The sequence below is a fragment of the Limanda limanda genome, chromosome 3 (assembly GCF_963576545.1).
Source record: "Limanda limanda chromosome 3, fLimLim1.1, whole genome shotgun sequence".
NCBI classification, from domain to species: domain Eukaryota; kingdom Metazoa; phylum Chordata; class Actinopteri; order Pleuronectiformes; family Pleuronectidae; genus Limanda; species Limanda limanda.
Window position 1 is genome coordinate 14,816,082 of NC_083638.1, and position 24,289 is coordinate 14,840,370.

At 40.7% G+C, this 24,289-nt stretch overlaps 4 protein-coding genes across 5 annotated transcripts; 2 read left to right on the forward strand and 2 right to left on the reverse strand.

Moving 5' to 3' along the window:
* Positions 1 to 620: 620 nt before the first annotated feature.
* Positions 621 to 3,255, reverse strand: LOC132999088 (UDP-glucuronosyltransferase 2C1-like). 2 transcript variants are annotated; one of them, XM_061068872.1, is made up of 2 exons: positions 3,238 to 3,255; positions 621 to 2,192 (listed from the first exon to the last, which is right to left on the reverse strand). In XM_061068872.1, the coding sequence occupies exons 1-2, from the start codon at positions 3,253 to 3,255 to the stop codon at positions 621 to 623; spliced, it is 1,590 nt and encodes a 529-aa protein (XP_060924855.1). The 2 variants fall into 2 exon arrangements, with proteins under 2 accessions (XP_060924855.1, XP_060924854.1); XM_061068871.1 differs by lacking the exon at positions 3,238 to 3,255 and having other exon boundaries at positions 621 to 2,216.
* Positions 3,256 to 4,732: 1,477 nt separating this feature from the next.
* Positions 4,733 to 12,927, reverse strand: chrna5 (cholinergic receptor, nicotinic, alpha 5). Its single transcript, XM_061068368.1, has 7 exons — positions 12,837 to 12,927; positions 7,718 to 7,869; positions 7,226 to 7,270; positions 6,199 to 6,308; positions 5,815 to 5,992; positions 5,030 to 5,725; positions 4,733 to 4,891 (listed from the first exon to the last, which is right to left on the reverse strand). The coding sequence occupies exons 1-7, from the start codon at positions 12,925 to 12,927 to the stop codon at positions 4,733 to 4,735; spliced, it is 1,431 nt and encodes a 476-aa protein (XP_060924351.1).
* Positions 9,764 to 21,291, forward strand: LOC132998641 (UDP-glucuronosyltransferase 2C1-like). Its single transcript, XM_061068367.1, has 2 exons — positions 9,764 to 9,807; positions 19,706 to 21,291. Exons 1-2 carry the CDS (start codon positions 9,764 to 9,766, stop codon positions 21,249 to 21,251), a joined length of 1,590 nt encoding a protein of 529 aa, XP_060924350.1. The 3' UTR covers positions 21,252 to 21,291.
* Positions 21,292 to 22,333: 1,042 nt separating this feature from the next.
* LOC132998643 (UDP-glucuronosyltransferase 2B14-like) lies at positions 22,334 to 23,887 on the forward strand. The gene is given in 1 exon segment (XM_061068369.1): positions 22,334 to 23,887. A coding segment is annotated over 1 exon segment (1,470 nt). The 5' UTR covers positions 22,334 to 22,417.
* The last annotated feature ends 402 nt before the right edge of the window (positions 23,888 to 24,289 follow it).

The following is a 24,289-nucleotide window of genomic DNA, read 5'->3' on the forward strand; positions in this document are numbered from 1 at the left end:
TTTCAGTCTTCCTCCTTTGCCAGAGAGCAGATAATGTGCTCCAGCCAACCTTGAAGGACTTTACCACTGCAATTTTACGATCTGGCACGCCCAGGTTATACAATACATTATGGAGTAAAGGTTGTTCATGGTGATTATCTGTTAAGCAAATATCTGTTACAAAAACAAATTACTGTTGAACAAGAACTTTAAAAAATGGTCAGATTAAATTCATATGTAAAAGTTTGCTTATTTCAATGTGGGACAATGTGTTGCTGGCATGACCTGATAGTGAGTTTGTGATCTATAATATTTCTGTGTGTTTGTTGTAGAGTCTTCTAAAAAGTGACACTTTTTATATCTAATATTTTACTCACTGTAAATGACCGAAAAGCATTAACAGGTTTATTTTGTTTACAGTCAAAGTTAAATTTTAAAATGACTCTGCCTTATACAAAGTAATTAGACTTCACTCAGCAAGTTGGTTGTCAAAACTGATAGGTACTTTTATTGTTTAGCTGTCGTTAAGAAGGATATTTACAGTCAACCCAAAGGACAGTCCAAAACTAAAACAAGTACTCCTTCAGTGTTTGGCTGATCATCCAAACATCTTAACCAGTTTGAAAATATATCCTCCCTTGTTAGTCAGATTTGAGTTTTCTTTTGATACACAATCTGAAGCATGACCAAAAGATTCCAGCAAATGATAACAAAATAACTAGTGCAACTGTTATCAAGAACAATATGACATCTACAGAGTGGTAGGAGTACCAGGGCAGTCTGTAGGACTCCGTTCTCAGGTGAGCTGCACCTTTGTGTCTCATGACAAACTCTATCCAGAAGAGGGCAGTGTCCAGTGGTTTCATTGGCTGATCTCTGTGCAGCCTGGAGAGTCTCTGCATGTTCAGCATGTAGGAGGGCTCAGTCAAGACTTCCTGTATTGCTTCTAGGAAGTTGTTGTCTTTGTCCACTGTGGCTAATGTAAGAATCTTAGCTCCTCCTCTCTCTTTCAGACGGAGCAGGTTGTCGTTCTGGTCAAAGAACACAGGTAGACCCACAACTGGGACTCCATGATAAATAGCCTCTTGAACTCCGTTTGTTCCCCCGTGAGCAACAAATAGTTTAATCTTTGGATGTCCCAGGAGGTCATTCTGTGGCATCCAGTCGACAAGTAAAGTGTTGTTGCCCAGAGTGGCCGGTCTGTCCCCTTTATGCCTCCAGATGACTTTCTGAGGTAATTTAGCAAAATCTGCAGCCATCTTGTTGGTCATATCAGCAGGAAGTTCACTCACAAAAGTCCCCAGAGACATGATGATGACTCCATGCTCCCCCGAGCTCTGGACAAACATCTCAAGGTGTTCAGAAAGTGGTTCAGCAGGTTTACACTGAAACCCTCCTATATAAACAACATTAGGCATAGTTGGTCGTGGAAACTCAAACACAAAGTCCACTCTCATCAGCCAAAGGTCGGCTCCTTGTAGTAATTCACTGTATCTGACTTCTGGACCAAAGAACTTGTCACAAACTGCTTGATATTGAGCGTTAATTAAAAATCTATCCTGAATTTGCCAAATGGCAAAAAAAAAAAGATTTTTTACTCTCTGTATGAAACTCATCTTGTCTGACAGGCCAGAGCCGGTCATCGGGATGTAAGACAAAGGAGAAGGTGCAATTGCCAAATGTCCCTCTCCGCTTGTTATCCAGCGCACGTTATAAACCAGAGGTAGTTGAAGAGCGTGAGCCAACATTATACCTGCACCCCAGGCCGGATCAGTGAGGACCAGGTCATATTTTCTCTCCTTCAAACTATTCATAAAGTCTTTATCTTTAAACATAACAGTTGCCATTTGGCATGTTATTCTATGCATGTTAAACATGGCAGTAAACATCTCAACCTGCAAACTCGCAAAGGTCAGAGCAGAGCTCTCCCCCCTCTCTATGTCGATGATCTTTTTCACGATGGGGTTAATGAAGTCGTGATTGAAGGTCTCAGTGACAGACAATGTTTTCGTGTTGTAGTGTAGAGAGTCGTCCTTGATGTACCAGCTCTCATCGGTTCGAACCACATCGATGGAGTGTCCTCGAGAGTGCAGCGCTCTAATCACGATATCCATGTTCACCCAGTGGCTTCCCTCCATAGGTACAATCAAGATCCTACCCCCGTGACATATTCTCAATGTCAGGAAGACAACAGATAAAAGGAGAAGGAACGTCTGAGTGTTTCCATCAGGCTGCATCTCAAACCTGAGAAGAGAATAAATACACTCAGACTCACCGTCGATACATTCAGGAGAATTCAATGGTATTAAATTACATGCCAGATAGATTTATAACATACCTGCTTTACATGAAGTAGCTCAGAGCGTGCATATGCGTATTCCTTAGATGTGGATGTGAAATATCCGTGGTAGCAGAGAATGCGTAACTACAAATTCCAGGATAGATTACAGGAGTGGATTATCGTTAATCTTTTCTTTGGGCCTTTCTATAGGAATGAGGAAACAATGTGATCTCTTTGTTGAAGCTGTGGGCAGAGACGTGTTGCAGTTATGTAGCACGGCCTGTAACTTTGCTCAGCACCACAACAACTCTCCATTACCTGCACCATTTTGTTTAAATGTGTCCTTTTGCACATTACTTGTATATCTTATCGTTATAATATGTTCCAATTCTAATATTTGCATTTTTATATTCATATCATATTGTATACTACACCGTTCTATATACTTCTATATCAGTCTAAACATATATTTGTTATCCTTATACATATGCACATTTACAGTATACATCCTCCTAAATCAGCCTGTCACTGCACTTTTTTGACCAATAATATTCTGTTTGTAGTGAAAGGTACATATTACAGTATGTACATATTGCTAAGTTTTCTATTTTTCTCCTATTCTCATCTGTTTTTATACTTCAGTCACTGTTTTGTCAAACTAGTTTTGACTATCTTCAGTTAATTTCCTGGCTAGGGATTAATGGTTTACCTTATCTTAAATAAGGTTTATCACAGATTAAAAAATGTTTGGATGTCTGAAATTATATTTTCTCATAACAACCAGCAAATATATGTCTAAAATAGTTACTAATTTAGATGTTAAAAAGTCCTGTACATGTTTCATCTAAAGCATTTCTTTCTAGTTCCCATGACCATCAGTATATCTTGATTTTGTCTGAACATACTGTATATCCTTGGAGCAGAGTGAGATATTGCACTGATTACAACTAAAATCCACAAAGGAATTCATGCAAAACACAAATAAGCAGCCGCATCAAATTTAGTACGATGAAAACATATTTATCATTACCTATAGTAGCTGGAATTATGTGCAAACAAAAATCCCACCCTTTCTACCCAACCAATTTTTACTGTTCTCTGATCTACAGTCAAAATTTTACTTTTGAATAAATTAAGCACCATAGAATGCATTTATTTATCTATATGTGAATTACAGCTTTTGTATTTCAGGCAAAGAGACTCCCCATCATTATGAAAACCTAGGAGTTAAAATACCTTAAAACTTTTGTCTGTTGGTCATCAGTTTTATTCACAGACTCTGGGTTCAGTGTCGTGAAAACTGGAAAAGGAACCGAACAGACTTCTTCAATTCAGTCCCCAACCTTTGTTGCTGTTGTTTTTGTGTTGAGAGACAGTTCAGGGTCTTACACAGGCTGAGAGCTGCTCAGCTGCTGAAACACAAGAGTCACCCTGGTTCCTGGAGATGTGATCAGCAATAAAGTGGCCCTGAGGGCCTTTCGTACATGTCTCTAAATCAAATAATTGGATGCATCTGCATGCAACATTAATCAAATAACAAGACAAATAAGGAATTGTTAAATGATCGGTTTTTCCCGCTTAAGTTGGACGTAGGTTTTTTGTCCTAATTTTCAGTGGACTAAACCTATCGTTAATGCACAGTATCTCTTTACGGACCTGTTACCAAGATTCCTCTTACATTCCTTCCAGAGAATGCAGAATTTTTCCTCTAAAAGGAAGAGCTGGCTGGATCATTTGAAGTCCCTGGAAAAGAGTCCCCACTGTTTCCCATGCCGTAGAGGGGCATGTGCTTATAGTGGTGATTTGTGAAATAGAATTGGCCTCCAGAAAAGCAAATTAAACTTTTATTTGAATTAAGCCCTATTTCTCCAAACTCAATCAGTACAGAGAATAATGTCAAATGAGAATGAATGTTTTCTCCTTTAACTATTGTGCGTGTGCGTGTGTGTGTGTGTGTGTGTGTGTGTGTGTGTGTGTGTGTGTGTGTGTGTGTGTGTGTGTGTGTGTGTCTGTCTATTGATCTCGGCTGCAAGCTGCATTGTAATTGCCAGGGATACAATAGTTTTGAAATGAAATGAATCAATACATTCATCACAAGGAAGTATTCCTGCCATTTTTTATCAATGACCCTCTTCCAGCCACAGTGACTAATCTGCACTCTGCGATGCCATTATTTATAGAACATACAATAAATGTGGCTGGCCGAATGAACCTACACTAAATGATTTTTTTAATTTATCTTTAAATTAAACTTAATAAATATCTCATTATCTCTCTAAAATAAAAAAACAGGTCTCTGTGAGATGTATGCTGCGAGTGAGGCCTCAAATCTGCATCTTGACCTCTGGCACAGTTGAGTGTGTATACAAGCCTGAATCACACCAGTAATCTCAGTCTCTCACAGGAGATCCACAGTAGGCTGTTAATGTGCTTTAAATCCATTTGTGGTCGCTGTGCTCCAATGTGTGGTTCTTAGAGGTAACTTCCAACATGGTCAGGGACAATGATGCTGGCCCATTTGTAAATAACTGGGATGAAGAGGAGGGCAGAACCCAGGATCGACACCAGGAGGAAGGCCCACAGAAAAATTCGATCCAGAACCTGAGCTACAAACTTCCAGTCCTGTACCACCTGCACCAGATAAATAAAGCACACGTCAGTCGCTGGACAAACATGAAGCAACTGAGCAACAAACAGTGCAGGGTGAATATTTGTCCATGAAGACAATCATTCACAGATGAACAATTACACAAAATCCAACAAACTCACCTCTCTGACCTCATTTTCTTTGACCACATGCATGGTTATGTAGCGAATAGAATCTAAAGCTGCTTGAAGGTGACGTCTCGTGTAGAGCAGGGGGGTGAGTCCAGGTGCTGAATCCGTCATCATACCCAGACCTACAGCTCCTCCCGCCCCAACCACTCCGGCGGTGGCATAACGGTCCACATGGCCACGCATGCACAGCAGCTTAGGCAGTCGATGCAGGAAAATCTTCCTCACCCAGGGCGCCATGCCGTGATGTGTGGAGGAGGAACGGTGATGGATGTTGATGGCAAAGACTGTGATGATGATGGACAGCGTAACGAAAATCATGGTGAACACCAGGTACTCCCCGATGAGAGGGATGGCCTTGGAGGAGGACGGGATGATCTCTTCGATGACCAGTAGGAAGACAGTGAGCGACACCAGCACTGAGGTGCAGAGGGAGATCTTCTCGCCGCAGTTGGAGGGCAGGTAGAAGACAAGGATGGTGAGAAAGGACAGGCCGATGCAGGGGATGATGAGAAAGAGGGTGTAGAAAAGAGGCAACCTGCGGATGATGAAGAAGTAGGTGATGGTGGGGTAGGAAGAGCAGCCATCTGTCCTCAGACCACGGCTGCCTGTGGCTTTTACTATCTCCCATTCACCGTTGTCAAAATAGTCCTGTTTGTCTACGTGGAAGTCCTCCATAATGATGTCCACCTGATACATAAGGAGGACAATGTCATGTCACTGACTGGTCTTAACTAACGCTAAATGTAATGTACACATGCTTTTGAGGAGAGACTCGCCTGGGAGCCATCATATGTCCAGGAGCCGAACTTCATGGAGCAGTTCTGGAGGTCAAATGGGAAGAAGGTGACGTCAATGGAGCAGGCTGATTTGTAATTGGCTGGTGGTGTCCATGATATCGTTCCATCATACTTAACAACAGCTTTGGTGACAGTTCCCTCAAAACGCCCATCAGAGCTGTTAAAGACCAAAAAATCCTCTTAGAGATAAATGCTTTTGCCAACTGTTTAATTCTTTTAATCAAGTTCTTCTTAAATGTCAATGGTGAAAATAATTTGGGAAATTTACTTCCGGAACCAGAGCCATTCTAAAAGTGTATCATACTTTAGTGAATAATTTGGAAGGTATTCTATAAAATATACATCTGTATAATTTTTCCATACTTATCGTAGAGCACCACGTCAGGCAGCCACAGCCTGTCAGAGGGGACACGGATAGTTTTGATGCCCAGGTAGTCATCAGGGTTCCATCTAAGTTTCATGTCAGTCCACTCCTTCATACACACACAGGAAAAAATGAGTAAGTTTGAGTCCTATTTCCTCACTTGAGAGTTAGATGAAAAAGGCTGATAACAATCTAATGTCTGAATTACATTTGTTCCTTACATGTGTCCTCAATATTCGGTATATTTTATCTTCTTCTTCTTATTGTTCGCTCTTTTATGATTTACCTAACAACTTGATTTGTTATTACTATGGAGCTTCCCTGCAAAAGTTTTTCAAGTGATTATACTTTTATAACCGGAGTGACAATAAACATCTTGAGCCTTGAATGCTAAAGCTGAAGCTAAACTATAACTTGATATACAGACTGGAAACAGCTAGCTTGGCTAACTCTCATAGCAAATGTATCTGATTTGGGTTACACATGATAAACATGATGAGTACCCGGAGACAGAATACTCAAGCAAGTTTATTAGTTTATTGGAAGAAACATTTTTTTTATTTGTTTCCTTAACAAAAAAGGAGAGGGAAAGAAAATCAGACTTTCTGTTTCTATGGCAACTGCCCTTCCATCACCCCTTTTTTTGCATGATGCAATTCATCACTGTGAAAGGGAGCAACTGACCTGAACAGCCCAGCCCAGCCTATAGCCCAGGGGGATAATTCATAAAATGCATGACAGCCAAGACCATGAATAAGGCTGACAGTGGAAAGGATGTGGCCTGTGGAGGCAGGTGCGTGGGCGCATAGCCTAAAGGATTCATATGGATGGGAGGTGTTAGCTAAAGGCCATCCGGCTAGATTAAAAAGGTGGCGAGGAGAGGCCAACTGGTTGCCTCAAAAATCCATAAAAGCCAGATGTTGTTAGTGCATTTACATGGCCATAAAGAAACACTGACACGCTAAGAACTGTACCCAAAGGTTCCCAATGGTGCAATAATATGCTGTTTCAGTTTTTGATACTTACCTGTTTCATCCACACATTGGTTGTCATCAGCTGGTTTTTCTCATCCTAAAATGACAAAAACAAATATCGATTTTTGTGAAGACCGGTCAATGTGAACACGTTCCAGGGGTCTCGGGGGCACCGTTGAGCCATTTTGCGACACCCATTGAAAATTCCTTCAGAATACGTAAATTTTCACCACTTTCTAACTTTCTGCAAATTTTGGTAAGAAGTTGAGCATGTTAAAGCCCTCAAAAAGCCAATTCATTTGCCTGAATAATAATAATAATAAGAAGAATAATAATCCTTACAATAACAATAGGGACCTCCCTGACCTTTGATCAGTGCTCGGGCCCTAATTATCAACTTTAATAGGTGGCCGATATGGAAATTTCTATTGAGCAATAATTTAAATAGCATTCTGTCTTCCAGCCTTATTAGGTTTTACATCCATGAAGTTAAAACCTCAGTGACACATATTCATAAACCATATCAGTGCTTTTGTGTCCTCACCACATCAACTAGCTGGGAGATGGCCAGTCCAAACTTCACACAGATCGTCTGGTTTAGATATTCAAGTGGACGAACCCATTTCTGGTAGCTTCCAAAGAGGTATCGAAACAGCTTGTCCTCTGCCTTAGCATACAATGAGATCTTTGGTACCCCTGAAACAGAAGAACAAATTATCCATGGCGGATAATTACCACATTTACTGTCCAGCTCTGTTTCTATTATTTCTCTAGAACAGCGATGCATTCACCTCTCTGACCTTACTGCAGAGTTTATGTCGAGAGTTTCTGGATATGTCCTCTGTGGTAAAGCTTTGGTCTCGAGAGACACAGAAATCAAACCAAACACCCACTCAATATGAAGTACAATGGGATAAGGGTTCCTGATAGATCAGTTACAGCAGTTCATTCTCTTTAATGGAGCCACTATCAAAAAGAAAGATGATTTTGAAAGTAGCAGTCGTGAGTGGAGAGTGTTTGGTGTTGTTTACATGAGTTGATTGCCATCTATGATCTACAGCCCAATTTTAATTTTATTCTGCCTTGTCACAGTCTTGTATTCATAATATACCCAGAGGCAGTAATCCCAGGGAACTACTATATATATATATATAAATATATATATATATATATATATATATATATATATAGTATATCCATAAACTACTACTACAAAATATAGTAGTGTGAGTTTAGATTGTAGACATTGTTGCAGGGATTTGGTCTACTCTTTACCATATGCCCTTCCTTCATTCACCACAAACATCACTAATCACAAGTGGATCTTGGGATAACAAGAGTAAAAGTAACCACAAAAAAATATTTCCAATGGAAGTACATTGTGATTGCTGGCTTCTACACAATTTCCACAAAATTAGGTTTGGGAGTGTGTTATAAAGTTTCGCAGTTATAGAACTGTTGTGCAAATGTGTAAAGAGCTTTCGAGGCTGAAATGTGTTGTAGAAAAATGCAGTGGGACTGAAGTTACATTTTTTATCGGAAAATACCCAACAGCAAGGGTCTGAGAGACAGACACACAAGTTTAATGCCATGCGTGTTACGTAAAAACTTCTAGCTATGAAATCGTAATTCAGCCAGTAGCTGTGATGCTGCCCAGTGCTTCAAACCTGACAGAGGAGAGAGGAGAGCAACACTGTTGTTCCTAGGCCTGTCACGATAACACATTTTTCTGTGCGATTAATTGCCCCAGAAATTATTGCGATAAGCGATAATATTGCCGTTTTGACACCATTTTCAACTTATATAATGATAATGGCATAATAATGCAAGTACACCCTCGGTGTACCGAGGTGGACTCGGTGGACCACTCGGAGACCCCCGTGTCTCCGCGGCTGGGGCTGTCGCAGGCAGGCTTCCGCCCGCCTTCGTCCCCCCGAACGCTTTTGTGAAACCTTTCTCGCCGTGGTCTCCGTTCCTCCCGCCCCGAGCCTTTCCAAGCCGACCCGGAGCCGTCGCGGCGCACCACGGAGGAAATGCGCCCGGCGGGGGCCAGCCAGCGCTTGGGAGAGGGCTCGCGAGGAGATCCTCCCACACCTGCACGGGAGCCCTGACGCACGCGGGGCGTGGGCAGCGCGGAGACAAGAGTCTGTCCACCGGCAGCCGCGGCCGACTGCCGGATGGGATCTGCATCGATCTCGTTTTTAGCCTTATGCGAGCGGAGTTGACGGAAATCCGTCATAGCGACGGAAAACTTTAATCCCTGAATTTATTGCAGCCGGCAAAAAATTATCGCTCATTTTAATTTATCGCGCAATTAATTGATTTATTGCATATCGCGACAGGCCTAGTTGTTCCCTGTTTTTTGCAGCTACTGGAGGTTTGTCAATGTGAAAAAGAACATTAATTGCTAATTGTATGATGAATCTAAATTCGAGTTAAAGTATGAAACTGATGCATTGTCTTGCTGAGGCAGAGCTACAATACCTAGAAGAAAGTATCGATTACAAGTTTGAATTACACACAATATCTTTCATAATGCTCTTTAAATCACTCACCCACACGGTTGTAAACCCAATTTATGGATGGAAGAATGTGGCTGGAAATCTACCAAAACACTTGCGGCAAATGTATGGTGTCACCCTTGTTAGGGTGTGTGTGACTGGATCAATAGGGACAAGGATGCAACACCCTCAATCAATGACCCCATAATCAGCCTACTCATCATCTCTTCAGCTCTACCTCCACAATCACCAAGCTGTGGGCTTGTACATGAATCTGTTTTAAAGAATGATCAATGTAGGTGAGATATACATTAAAACAGAGATACAACTAATGTGCTTTTAGGTAATGAAATAATCCCATTTAAAGTAGCTGTGGAAATGAAGTTTACGCCTAGTGCTGCGTCAAATTCATATTTACCATTGAGATATATTGAAAGATACTTTAGTTAATGCTTCCTGCTTTTGCCCTGGTGCAGAAGAATACGATTAATTAACAGGAGGAGAGAGATAGAAATCTATAAAATCAAGCAGAGGAGAAAAAATACAGGAATCATTCATGCATACTAATATATACACGTTGTCATGGCAACAGCAGCTCCTCTCCTCGTTCCTCTCCAGCGGGTTTTCACAGTTTATCTGTGTCTGCACTAACAACTCTCCATACTTGCTGTTCCGTACCTGCCCACCAGACATCTAACAGCTCATCACATGGCCATGATTGCAGTGTTCACACATTGTATTTAGGGCCCAAGCACCTCCGGTGGGAGGCCCTATTGAAATTGAAAGGAACAAATGAATTGGCTTTTTGAGGGCTTTCCCATGCTCAAAAAGTTGTTAAACTTTGCAGGAAGTTAGAAATGTGTGAAAATGGCCATATTCTGTAGGATTTGGAAATAGGCGTGGCAAAATAGCTCAATAGCGCCACCTACGGATAAGCCCCTCATTTAGCATTCACCGATCCTCACAAAAAAAATACCCAGTTGTGTATCGTCACCAGACGCACAAAAAAGCCTCTTGGAGCATTATGAAAAACGTAACAGGAAGTCCGCCATTTTGAATTTAGTCGCCATTTTGGCAATATTCCACGTTTTTACTTTGATGTACTTGTCGTAGAGCTTTCATCGGATCAACTTAAAATTTAGACGAGTGTCATCAAAACAATATGGAGATCTAAAGTTATCAAAAAAATCAACTTTTCGTCAGAGCGTGTGACCGTGGCGTTGCGTCAAAGTTTGATTAAACGCCATCAAAACACGGGCGTCTGTATCTCGGACATATTTGGTCCAATTGAGTCCAAACTACACACATAAGACAAGAGTCGCGACCTGATGACAACAACACAGAAATCCTGACTTAAAATTACAGCGCCCCCTGGTGGCAGCAGGAAATGTCTTGTTTTTGGTACGTCATACACTTGGAAGTATTTCTCCTCATCCACTTTGCGGAACCATGTCAAACTGTGGCGAATGGGTCTTAAGGGATTGATAATGAAGATATAAGATAATTGTGACTTTTCGTCAAACGCCATATTAATGGCGTAGCATCAAAGTTCATCAACTCGCCATGACACACGAAATTGTTATAACTTCGGTGTACAAGGTTCCATCTCCCTCAAACTACATGTGTGTATCAACAGCCCCCCCCTGAAGACTGTCAGATGGGTTTAAGAGATGGGCGTGGCAAAATAACTGACTAGCGCCCCCTAAAGGGCAGCCCCGGCACTACGATTGGCCTACATCTACAAAATTCAACAGGGACATGTGCCTTGTCATGACAAAGAAATAAGTCTCTTGGATACATATGCTAAACCAAACAGGAAGTCCGCCATTTATGATTTAGTGGCCATTTTGGCCATAATCCATATTTTTACTTTGATGTACTTGTCGTAGAGCTTTCATCGGATCAACTTCAAATTAAGACGAGTGTCTTCACAACAAGATGGAGATCTAAAGTTATTGGAATTTTAACGTTTCTTCATACCATGTGACCGTGGCCTGGCGTCAAAGTTTGATTACACGCCATCGAAACACGAGCTACTGTATCTCAGGCATATTTGGTTCAATCAAGTCCAAACTAGACATGTAAGACAAGAGTCGCGACCTGAAGACATCTGCAGAGACAACATGACTTAAAATCACAGCGCCACCTGCTGGCTACAGGAAGTGAAGCGTTTATCCTTGCCACAGCGCGTAAACACATGCAACGCGGAGACGAGCGCTTGCTCATCCAACGTTCTCTCTTCCCCGACCGCAACAGACTTGGAACGCGCGTGTGCTCGGGCCCGTTAGTGCTACAACGTAGCCCTAGTTTTTGTTGTTTCTGCCTATATGGTTTTTACAGACATTTTGGTATTTTTGAATGCTTACAAATATTTGATTCGTAGATATTTAGTATCTAAGTTGTAAATATGACTGGGAATGTAAGAATATTTGCAAGCTCATTATTTTAAAGTGCCACAAATCTCCCATCACTACCATTATCCAATATAGATTGAACATTATATTAGTTTATTATTAACTCCCTGGATTTCTGCATTAATGATCCTGCATTATAAATGTTGCAGAAATCTCCCTTGCAAATTTTCAGTTATTGAGTTTCTGTTTTTTTTCAGGGGAAATTCAAGATATGAAGGGGTTAGCGGTTAATAGACAATATGTAATTACCTGCTGTTCAGGTGCTGCTCACGTTTGTCAGCTCGCTTTCAAATAAATTAAGATCCAGTCGTCTGATGACTATCATAATGAATCATTCATCTGGTTAAAAGATGAAGTTTAAAGGACTTAGTATAAATCTATCAGTTGAATGGCTGTAGCATGAACAAAGGGCATATGATGCTACTGACATGCGACTGAGCTAAACAGGCCATTACTTCAATTAAAATTATAGTAGATGTATATATATGTATATATATATATATTTGTATGGATAAATTGCTGGAAACCATATTGGCGCACTGAACATCAGGTAAGTCAGTGCATTTTGTTTGAGTAACTCAGCAAGCTACCTTCACTCTTCACCGTCCATCTGGAAATTTTTATATCTTCTCTCTTGGTTTCTTGGTAACATATACGTTGTCTATCCAACTTATCTTCCACTATCCCATCTGTCACACTGAGCCCATTATGTTCCAGAGTGACAGTTCCCAGTCCATGGGACACTTACGCAGTGAGTGGCACAGGTGGCAGCAGCACAGCAGCGGCAGCAGCAGCAGCAGTGCGAGGAAGGTGGCTGCCCCTCCTGCTCTCAGCATCATATCAGAGGTTGGAAATGGATCCACTCCACTGGTCCCTCGGGCATCACAGAGCTGGAAAATAAATGTTAAATGGGGCAGCAGCTTTTGTGTACACCGAGTTATCATCCGAGCTTTAAACATGCCTAAAGATAAGGCTTCAAATCTCAAATCAAACATCTCTGCTCCCCTTTGGAAAATCTAGATTCAATCACATCTATGGATCTCAGTGAATAACTATATAAAGCAAACAAACAAATCGAAATAACCTAAATCACACACCTTTTAATATACAGCATAGTATCCTACACGCTCACCTTGATAATCTGCACCATCTTCATGGTAATAAACATATTTCACGTAATAAAGCATGCAAATGCTGTAAAAACATGCCATGGAAACATACCTGCTCTGAGTCTCTCCCATTAACATGCAGTCCAGAACGCCAGTGGTAGTGATGAAGTGGTAGGTGTCCTGATGACAGCGTCAGTGCTGCTCTAGCTCTCCTCCATTCCGTGCAGATTCTTTCTCTCGCCTCATACAGATGCTGCTTCAATCCCTGCTGCCTCCAGTTGTGCACAGACAACACATCCTCCTCCTCCTCCTCCTCCTCCTCTTCCTTCAGAGAGCTCGCCTCATTTTCCCCGAATACCACCACCACCTTTCCCTCCCCTATTCCAAGCATCCTTGTATTCACAGGGATAGCCTGTCTGTGATAGCGGCCCCCCCCCCCCCCCCCCCCATGCATCTCCTCTGCAGCACGACAAGGGCAGTTCTGCCACTGAGATTCCGTTTTACATTTTGATGTGCACAACCAGTATGTTACCTGATGTCCAACGCCACACAATATGCTACATTTAGTTCTACACAGCCTCTCTCTCTGTGTGTGTGTGTGTGTGTGTGTGTGTGTGTGTGTGTGTGTGTGTGTGTGTGTGTGTGTGTGTGTGTGTGTGTGTTTGTTTGTGAGTGCTTCCATGGCGACAACATTTTGTGGGACCTAGAGATGTTGAAATGAAAGAAATTCATGTTTAGATTTTTTTAAGATTTAAGATCTCTAATTGTCTCTTAACAAACCTGCATTGAGAAGACAAGAATCTGCTCAGTCACCACCGGATGACAGGTTCTGACCCAGCTTGGCTGTCAGAGGGGCAATACCCCCCCCTGGTTGTACGAGACTGATCTTGATAACTTAAGTATTACACAGGACGCCGAAGCGCCGCGCAGTTCTCCAGCGCGCAGGCGCCTGGCTGTTCTCACGGGACGCGCATTTCTCAGCGCCGGTCAGCCCGCGATTCTGCTTTCTCCGCTTGTTGCATTTAACCGTGAACGCACCTCGCCTCGCAACCTCAGCCTGAACCATTATTAACCACGCTTCGTCACTTCCTTCTACCACTATTTAATCTATTTTAATCGCACCATTGTTCAAAACCGGCAAATCTGTCGTGAAAAGATTTTTATTATAGACGGAAGTTTCAATTTCACTTTAAGCGCATGCTCCATGCAGGGCCGGGTCTAGGCAGGGGCAAGAGGGGGCCTGGCCCCCTCAAATAAATGTTGTGCCCCCTCAAACTAAATCCCAATTTATAATAATAATAATATAATAAAGCACAAAGCCCCCTCAAGATTTGTGGCTGCCCCCTCATACATGCCTGTCTAGACCCGGCCCTGGCTCCATGACGTCTTTACAGCGACTTCAACCACTCCACTGCAGCGTTTCCGTGTTTTCCTGAAAGGGCTTCGTGTAGACGAGATAAACATAAGTACCGGATCCAAAAATGTTTCCGGATTCCGGCAATCCAGGTTACTTATGGAAGTCAGTAAATACATACATTACATACATACATATATACATGCATGCATAAATAAATAGATAGCCAGATAGATAGATAGATAAATTACAGTTCATAGAGAATTAGTTGGGGATTATTTCAGTTTTCTTTTTGGTTTTAGGCAGTGGTGGGAAGTACTTAAGTAGTTAAGTAGATTTTTCACATATCTGTACTTTACTTGAGTATTTATTTTCCTGACGACTTTTAACTTTTACTCGCTACATTTGAGCACAAATAGCTGTGCTTTCTACTTCTTACATTCTCAAAACTGGCTCGTTACTTGAGCAGCGGAGGTTGGCGGAACGTGCAGCTTTACGCACGGCGGACCTCTCTCTCGCTCTCTTGCTCCTGCAGGAGCTCGGTTCAGTCTTTATTATTAGGGCCCAGGCACTGACAGACATGTGGCCCTATTGGAAATGTAAGGATTATTATTCAGGCAAATGAATTGGCTTTTTGAGGGCTTTTATTAGGTGACTTTACATAATTTTTTGAAGGTATTCCTTTTTCAATTCACATTCGTTTTCCCTTTCCTGCTTCGTGTCAACATCTGCACATAAATACATAGCTCGAAGCAGCAAGTGGTTAACTTTTCTTAAAGAAAATATTGGAAGTAGTTGGTTTAAACAAAAACTGTTGGCAAATAGACTATCATTGGTTGGCTGTGTCTACTTAGTCTTACACGTCCACGTAAACAAAACAAACAGATTTAAAACAAGTCGAGATGGAAAAACAAACAACACAACCAATTATATAAGCAAACGCAAAAACAACTTTCAGCCAACACAACCAAAAACAAACACTGTGTCATGGACTACTACTACTGCATATTCACGCACACAATTCATTTATTTAATGGACCTCCCAAATGGAACCCTGGGTAATCAGGCCCATTTTTTCCACTCACTATAATGCCAATATAATTTTTGCAAAGATATTATATATCTATATATTGCCAAATTAATCCTTAGACGCCCTTTGTGCTGACTCAACCCAACTTAGAGTGTCTTCACTTTGTCGTCCCTACAGGCAAGATACCCTACAGGTGTATTGTCACCCTGCTGGAAACAAATGCAAACACAACCCCAGGCCCATTCAGTGAAGATAGTCTAATGATAAATAAACAGGCTTACATGTAGATGCGTGGACAAGCTGGCGGGCAGGTATACAGGCAGGTTAACATCCAGGCAGTTAAAATGCAAAATACAGCTAATAGACACAAAAGGTTAATTTGGTCTATTCTTGTTCTTAGGTAGAATCAAGAGGCACTTGTTTATTCTGTTGTGTTGATTCTTTGTTGTCGCTAGAAGTTCAGATCGATTGTCCAATACTATTTTAACCTCAGCATCTCGGGTTCAAAATTTGTAAAATTATACATTATATATATAGTGTTGTTATAATTTTTTAGTCAGTTGAAATAAAATTTGGTACTTGTACTTTTACTTTTGATACTTAAGTACATTTCAACACCAGATACTTTTGATACTTAAGTACATTTAATATGAGCAACTCACTCTAAGACTTTAACTCAAGTCATTTTCTGACGGGTGACTTTTACTTTAACCGGAGTCACTGTCAAGAAAGATATCTGTACTTTTACTCAAGTATGGCTTTCAAGTACTTTATACACCACTGGTTTTAGGAATGTTCTGTCGAATACGTAGACAGCATAAACAGGCAGTTGTGAGAGGAAACCAGACCCGGCCATTTATAGTCTCCCTTCCAGTCCTACAGAAGGGACAAACTGGACAAACACATGACGTCTGAGCACTACAGAATAGCCTGTCAGCGCCGAAATCCAATGTACAGTTCAAAATCATTAAAAGAAACACATTAACATCATGATTCCTTTAAGTTTTTGTGTCCGTGTTTGTCCCCCCCCCCCCAAAAAAGCTGTAAACCTAGGGGAAACACTGTGTATGTTATAATGTTAACATCTATTTTTGCCTGTAAACAAAAGAGAGTACATTACCAATCAGCAGTTTATTTCTGCAGATATTCAGACTGCAGTGGTTTTCCTACCACACTGTAGATGTGATGCTACTGTGACTTGAACTTGTGCTGATGATGCAGTTTTGTGGCCTTAATGAGGTGTTCAAGCTTTAAATGTTGTCTGAGAACAGAAGGTAAAGGCAATTTGAAAAAATCATTGGGTTGGTTTGATTCTAGTTGAACAACAAATCTAAATAATTAACTTGTTGATAATTATTATATTCACAAGAGGAAACACATCCTGTATGATGAGTGATGAATAAAGTCATCTCAATATTCTTACAATATTGTTATTTCACGTACTTAGTAATCTGTGTATAAAAACATTTTATACGCTTGATGTGTGTGTTCTTTTAAAGACTAGCTAGTGCATTATTTAAAAAAAATTATTCATGGTTTGACATGCTGATTTAATTTGAATATGAAAGCCCTTGATATCTGTAACCTCAGCTCCACATAAAGAGAACTTTAACTTTTGGTAGAAGGAGGAACATACTGTACAGTGTCAATGCTGCTTTAGCTGGAAGTAAATAAAACCCTGTTTAAATTTCAAACTGCTTACTCATCTGCTTTGTACCTCTGTAAACTGTTGGTCCTCTTTAAGTGGAATAAATGAATGTACCTTTGCATTCAACCACCTCTTGTTTGTGGTCAGGTTCGCTAAATACGCACAGATACTTCACTTTTGCATCTCATTCAGGATCCCCCCTGACTGTGTGATCCTTTCTGAAGAAAGCTTTGCAATTACACTTTCAAACACAGCTTGTCTTAGAACCACGTTTATTTACCAATTTCCACCACAATGGATAAATTCTTTCCCCGGTGTTGCAACATATTGAGGACTTAAGTTCTTACATTATCTAAGCCATAGGCTGGAATTGATTTAAACATCCAACTTCATATAAAAATATTAAAGTGACATGCCAGGGTTATAATGGCCTTTATATGAGCATAACACTGTGCTCAATACAGTCCTCAATATGTGTCTCTATAGGATTTTTTTATTGACTATTTCGATAGCCAAATGTTTTCATAATACAACACTTACAATTACATTCATTTCGATGTGGAAAAGTTGGAGATTTCATGATCATGATTATTATTATCACTCTGGGTTAAGGTGCAGGCTAATATGTAGTTAAGCTCTTCCCCTTTTTGTGGGTGGATACAGACTGGTTTCTCCTGTCCAAGACACACAGTTATTCTTCAGGTGGGACATTCAGCAACAACATACGGCAGTCTACAGTAAGAACCCCTAAGAATGTAATATGTAGTATGTGTATATGTTGCTAGCATGCTATATGCTGGGGTGGAAGCAGCTAAAATGACAATTTGACAAAGTGTTTTAATTAACACAAAATCTAACAAAAAACATTATTTGTGCAAATTTCTGTGAATACACTTAGACTAGACATCAATTCAACATGTTCACAGATTGTTTAGCTCAAAAAGAATTGAGAGTTGAGTAACAGTAAGAGTATTTTTTGTGAAAAAATTATTGAAAACTTTGAACTGATGAAAGTAAAGGGTTGCAATGATAGAAAAAGGGGTAAGGTCTCTGTTAGGTCTCTTCTTGATTGGCTCCAAGATGTGAAACACCAGAAAATAAATAACTGGCTCCAATTGAATGACAGTAGGACTGAAGGAGTGTCTACTGCCAGCTCCTGTTCTGAAATGTGTTTACATAGGGTTTGCCTTAAAAATGGAAATAAATAACAGAAGCTTTTTACGATGATGTCACTATACATCAACATTTTGTTTTATCATAGGAGAGTGGTCCGACATGGGACGGTTTTCTTTACCTGTTGAACATTGTCCTGTGGTTTTTGCTCAGCACACGCCTCTGTGTATGTGTGTGTGTGTGAGAGAGAGACAGACAGAGAGACAGACAGAGACAGAGATAGAGAGAGAGACAGGCAGAGACAGACTCCCCCATACCACTCTTCTTAAAATGATTTAAAGGTTGTCACTACTGCACTGATCTCCTCTGGATTTGGACAAGACTATTGCAACTCGCAGGTCTACCTGCTGGTGCTGTCCGACCTCTGCAGTTCATCCAGAATGCAGCAGCTCGACTGGTCTTAAACCTACAGTACCTCAATTCACTCACACTACACAGCTCCTCCGCTCCCTTCACTGGTTACCGGTGGCTGCCCGGGGCTTATAACTGCCCTTGACTAAGTCTTATCTACTTATATGCATACTTACTTGTTTTTAGCCCGGTTAGTTTATTTGTACGTGGTCTATTTGCATGAAGTCTATTTGTATAAAGGGTTTGAATTGATGACTCAAGCTTACTCGGTGGCTCTTACTATTCTATGGCTTTATTGTTATCTTCTCTCATTCAATTGTTATTTTAATGGATCTTACTATTGTACAGAACGTTGGTCAACCCTGGATGTTTTTTAAAATGTGCTTCATAAATAAACTTGATTTGAAAACAAATAAGAAAAGTGAGAAATAACAGAGCAGCACAGGGGTCCAGTGGTTAGCACTGTTGCCTCACAGCAAGCAGCTCCCTAGTTTGAATTCCAGGTGGACAGGAGTTTTTCTGTGAAGTGTTTGCATGTGTGGGTTTTCTCCAGGTGCTCCGGCTTCATCCCACAGTCCAAGCACATTGGTGATTAGGTTGATCAGTGACTATCAATTGACCATTGGGATACTCGTTGTTTGTCTCTGTATGTTGGCACTGTGATACGCTGGAGACCTGTCAAAGGTGTACCCCACCTGCTACCCTATATCAGCTGGGATTGGCTCAGGCACCCGTCTGTGACCCTAAAGGGCAGAATAGATAATGGATGTGATAGATGGAAGAAATAACAATAATGGTTGGTCATTGATGGCTTGCAACTCTATTACGAGTATTTGTGTTAACAAACTTTGAAATGATCAGACTTTATTTCTTTTGCAGTGATATCGTTTTAACCTTGGTTAACTAACTTTACATTGTTTTTATTTTAGATGAGAATGATCGCTTGCTGCAGGGCTTTGCTCCTGCTCATCCTGATTCCCGGAGTCTGTCAAGCTGGAAACATCTTGGTGTTACCCTGGGAAGGCAGCCATTGGTTAAACATGAATATTCTACTTCAAGCCCTGCACTCAAGAGGACACAATATCACTGTTGTGCATTCAAGCAAAAGCTTTTACATCCCAAACAACTCTTCCCATTACAACACTGTCACAGTCCAAGTGGAGAGGGGCGTGGATGAGGAGCTCTACACAAATTGCTTATCCAAGGCAATACAATTTGAGTTGGATACACTTCACTTGATAAAGTTTGGAGAAATGATAGGCTGCTTCTCTGAAATTCACAAAGTTGTGGGGGAATTTGTATCAACACTGCTAGATGACCGAGAGTTGATGAGAAACATTGAGGGCAGCAAGTTTGACCTGGTACTCACTGACCCTGCTTTGGGAGCTGGAGTCATTTTGGCCAAATATCTAAACCTTCCTCTGGTTTTTAATGTTCGCTGGCTGCTAGTTCTAGATGGTCAACTTGCTCTTGCTCCATCACCCGTATCCTATGTTCCTATGAAAGGATCTGGCAATAATGATAAAATGACCTTTTTTCAGAGAGTTAAAAATATGATTTTATATCTTATCAATCAAATATTTTACCACTTTGCAGTTAAGGTATACCAGAAGATATGTGACAAATATCTTGGGCCTGAAAATGAATTTAAACAGTTGGTGCTTAATGCAGATATTTGGTTGATGAGAACTGACTTTGTGTTTGATTTCCCACGTCCGACTGTGCCTAATGTTGTCTACATGGGAGGGTTTCACTGTAGCCCTGCAAAACCTTTGCCTCAACACCTAGAGGATTTTGTACAGAGCTCTGGAGAACATGGAGTCATCATCATGTCTCTGGGGACTTTAGTGAGTGAACTTCCTGCTGACATGACCAACAAGATGGCTGCAGCTTTTGCTAAATTACCTCAGAAAGTCATCTGGAGGCATAAAGGTGACAGACCGGCCACTCTGGGCAACAACACTTTACTTGTCGACTGGATGCCACAGAATGACCTCCTAGGACATCCAAAGATTAAACTATTTGTTTCACACGGGGGAACAAACGGAGTTCAAGAGGCTATTTATCACGGAGTCCCAGTTGTGGGTCTACCTTTGTACTTTGACCAGAACGACAACCTGCTCCGTCTGAAAGAGAGAGGAGGAGCTAAGATTCTTACATTAGCCACAGTGGACAAACACAACAACTTCCTAGAAGCAATACAGGAAGTTTTGACTGAGCCCTCCTACAGGCTGAACATGCAGAGACTCTCCAGGCTGCACAGAGATCAGCCAATGAAACCACTGGACACTGCACTCTTCTGGATAGAGTTTGTCATAAGACACAAAGGTGCAGCTCACCTGAGAACGGAGTCTTACAGACTGCCCTGGTACTCCTACCACTCTGTAGATGTCATATTGTTCTTGATAACATCTGCACTAGTTATTTTGTTATTATTTGCTGGAATCTTATGGTCATGCTTCAGATTGTGTATCAAAAGAAAACTCAAATCTGACTGACAAGGGAGGATATATTTTCAAACTGGTTAAGATGTTTGGATGATCAGCTAAACACTGAAGGAGTACTTGTTTTAGTTTTGGACTGTCCTTTGAGTTGACTGTAAATTTCCTTCTTAACAACAGTTAAACAATAAAAGTACCTATCAGTTTTGACAACCAACTTGCTGAGTGAAGTCTAATTACTTTGTATTAGGCAGAGTCATCTAATCTTATGCAGTGTCATTTTAAAATTTAACTTTGACTATAAACAAAATAAACCTGTTAATGCTTTTCGGTCATTTACAGTGAGTAAAATATTAGATATAAAAAGTGTCACTTTTTAGAAGACTCTACAACAAACACACAGAAATATTATAGATCACAAACACACTATCAGGTCATGCCACCAACACATTGTCCCACAATGAAATAAGCAAACTGTTATGTTTGACATATGAATTTAATCTGACCATTTTTTAAAGTTTCTTGTTTACAGTAATTTGTTTCTGTAACAGATATTTGCTTAACAGCTAATCACCATGAACAACCTTTCCTCCATAATTTATTGTATCACCTGGGCGTGCCAGATCATAAAATTGCAGTGGTAAAGTCCTTCCAGGTGGGCTGGAGCACATTATCTGTTCTCTGGCAAAGGAGGAAGACTGAAACATCTTCACACCGGCTACTAATAAAGGTAGAATCAACATGTTTAAAACTTTAGCTAACAGTAATAGCTGACGTTGTAGCTGTTTTGCAATCAAAAAGTGTGTATTCACAGAAGTACATTTTTTATTTTTTATTGTCAGCAAGAACAAATGGTTTTTATTCTCTCTGGTACAGTTGCAATTGCTTGAATACGGACAAAATTAAGTTATAATATATACCATGCTGCATTGAGTATTGAAAATTATTAAAAACAAAAGTACTAAATAGACTTAATTTGTGTAAAATGCAGTTTCTATTTAAGAATTAGTGATACCAACTTTCCCTTTGATGACAACATTACTTGTATTGAAAAGTATGTGTTTGATAAGATATAATTTAAGTCACCGTTTGCTTTTCCCCCCCGATTCAGAATAAAGATGGGTTATCCCTGGGTTGTGACCACTCTCTGGTTGATCTATGCACCTTTGGTTTATGGTGGCAAAGTGCTTGTTGTTCCAGTGGACGGGAGCCACTGGGTGAACATGAATGTCATTGTAGAGGAACTATACTCAAGGGGGCACCAGGTTTCTGTTCTGCGATCATTCGACAGCTGGTATATCAAGGAAACATCCCAATTCTATACTTCCGTCACACTTGATGCTGAGTCCGGATTTGATGAAGATTTTTTAACAAAGTTTGTGGCCCAACTCCTGAATATCCAGAGGGAAGGGAAGTCTGCCTGGACACGTTTTAAATTGGAAATGGAACTAATGCAAAAGGGTTCTGAGATGAATCAAAAAATGTGCAAAATGCTTGAGGTGCTTTTTGAAAACAAAGATCTAATACAGTCACTGCAGGATGCCAAATATGACCTTGTCCTCGCAGACCCTTTTAGCCCATTGGGTGTTATACTTGCTCACTACCTCAGGTTGCCAATTGTTTTTAATGTCAGATGGACCGGTCAAGGTGAAGGCCATTTTTCAATTGCACCTTCTCCTCTGTCTTATATTCCAATGCCAGGGTCTGAGCTATCAGATAAAATGAGCTTTCCTGAGAGAGTTCTTAACGTCATGATTTTTGGCTTCGCAGAATTCCAAATAGCACATTATGTGTCACCAATTTATGATCCCTTTATTAAAAAATATTAAAGTCTGGATGCAGATTATCTTTCACTGTTTCAAGCAGCCGACCTGTGGCTGATGAGAGTGGACTTTGTGTTTGAGTTCCCTCGACCCACCATGCCTAATGTTATCTACATGGGAGGGTTCCAGTGTAAACCTGCAAAACCTTTGCCTCAACACCTGGAGGATTTTGTCCAGAGCTCTGGAGAACATGGAGTCATCATCATGTCTCTGGGGACTTTTATTAGCACACTTCCGCAGGACTTAGCTGATGAGATCGCTACAGCTTTTGCTAAATTACCTCAGAAAGTCATCTGGAGGTACAAAGGGGACAGACCGGCCACTCTGGGCAACAACACTTTACTCGTCGACTGGATGCCACAGAATGACCTCCTGGGACATCCAAAGATTAAACTATTTGTGGCTCATGGGGGAACAAACGGAGTTCAAGAGGCTATTTATCACGGAGTTCCTATACTAGGACTTCCACTGATTTTTGACCAACATGATAATCTATTCAGAATTAAAGTCAGAGGAGCAGGAAAGATAATTGATTTTTTTACTATGAATGAAGACATCTTCTTTCAGGGAATTCAGGAAGTCTTGACTGAGTCCTCCTATGGGCTGAACATGCAGAGACTGTCCAGGCTGCACAGAGATCAGCCAATGAAACCACTGGACACTGCCCTCTTCTGGATAGAGTTTGTCATGAGACACAAAGGTGCAGCTCACCTGAGAACGGAGTCCTACAGACTGCCCTGGTACTCCTACCACTCTGTAGATGTCATATTGTTCTTGATAACAGTTGCACTAGTTATTTTGTTATCATTTGCTGGAATCGTATGGTCATGCTTCAGATTGTGTATCAAAAGAAAACTCAAATCTGACTAACAAGGAAGGATTTTTCAGATGTTACAGTTAGTCTGAATGATCAGTTGAACACTGAAAGAGCAGGTGTTTCGTGTTGGACTGTCCTTTGGGTTAACTGTACATTTCATCACATTAATCATTGTCTATGGACAAAATAAAATAAAATGAGTTTTGACTATCAACTTGTTAAGTGAAGTCTGTTTGATTAAAATGTTGTGTTATAGCGTCAACATTTATTTTTGCCTGTAAACAAAAGGGCACATTACCAATCAGCAGTTTATTTCTGCAGATATTCAGACTGCAGTGGTTTTCCTACCACACTGTAGATGTGATGCTACTGTGACTTGAACTTGTGCTGATGATGCACTTTTGTGGCCTTAATGAGGTGTTCAAGCTTTAAATGTTGTCTGAGAACAGAAGGTA

Bases quoted from the DNA above. Each gene is read 5' to 3' on its own strand.
- LOC132999088 (XM_061068871.1), bottom strand. From the start codon at position 2,216: ATGCAGCCTGATGGAAACACTCAGACGTTCCTTCTCCTTTTATCTGTT.
- LOC132998641 (XM_061068367.1), top strand. From the start codon at position 9,764: ATGTGGCTGGAAATCTACCAAAACACTTGCGGCAAATGTATGGT. The intron at 9,808-19,705 runs GTCACCCTTGTT...CGCTTGCTGCAG, and splicing joins ACTTGCGGCAAATGTATGGT to GGCTTTGCTCCTGCTCATCC.
- chrna5 (XM_061068368.1), bottom strand. From the start codon at position 12,927: ATGATGCTGAGAGCAGGAGGGGCAGCCACCTTCCTCGCACTGCTGCTG. The intron at 7,271-7,717 runs GTGAGGACACAA...TTGTCATTTTAG, and splicing joins TCTCCCAGCTAGTTGATGTG to GATGAGAAAAACCAGCTGAT. The intron at 6,309-7,225 runs GTAAGTATCAAA...GTGTGTATGAAG, and splicing joins CCAATGTGTGGATGAAACAG to GAGTGGACTGACATGAAACT.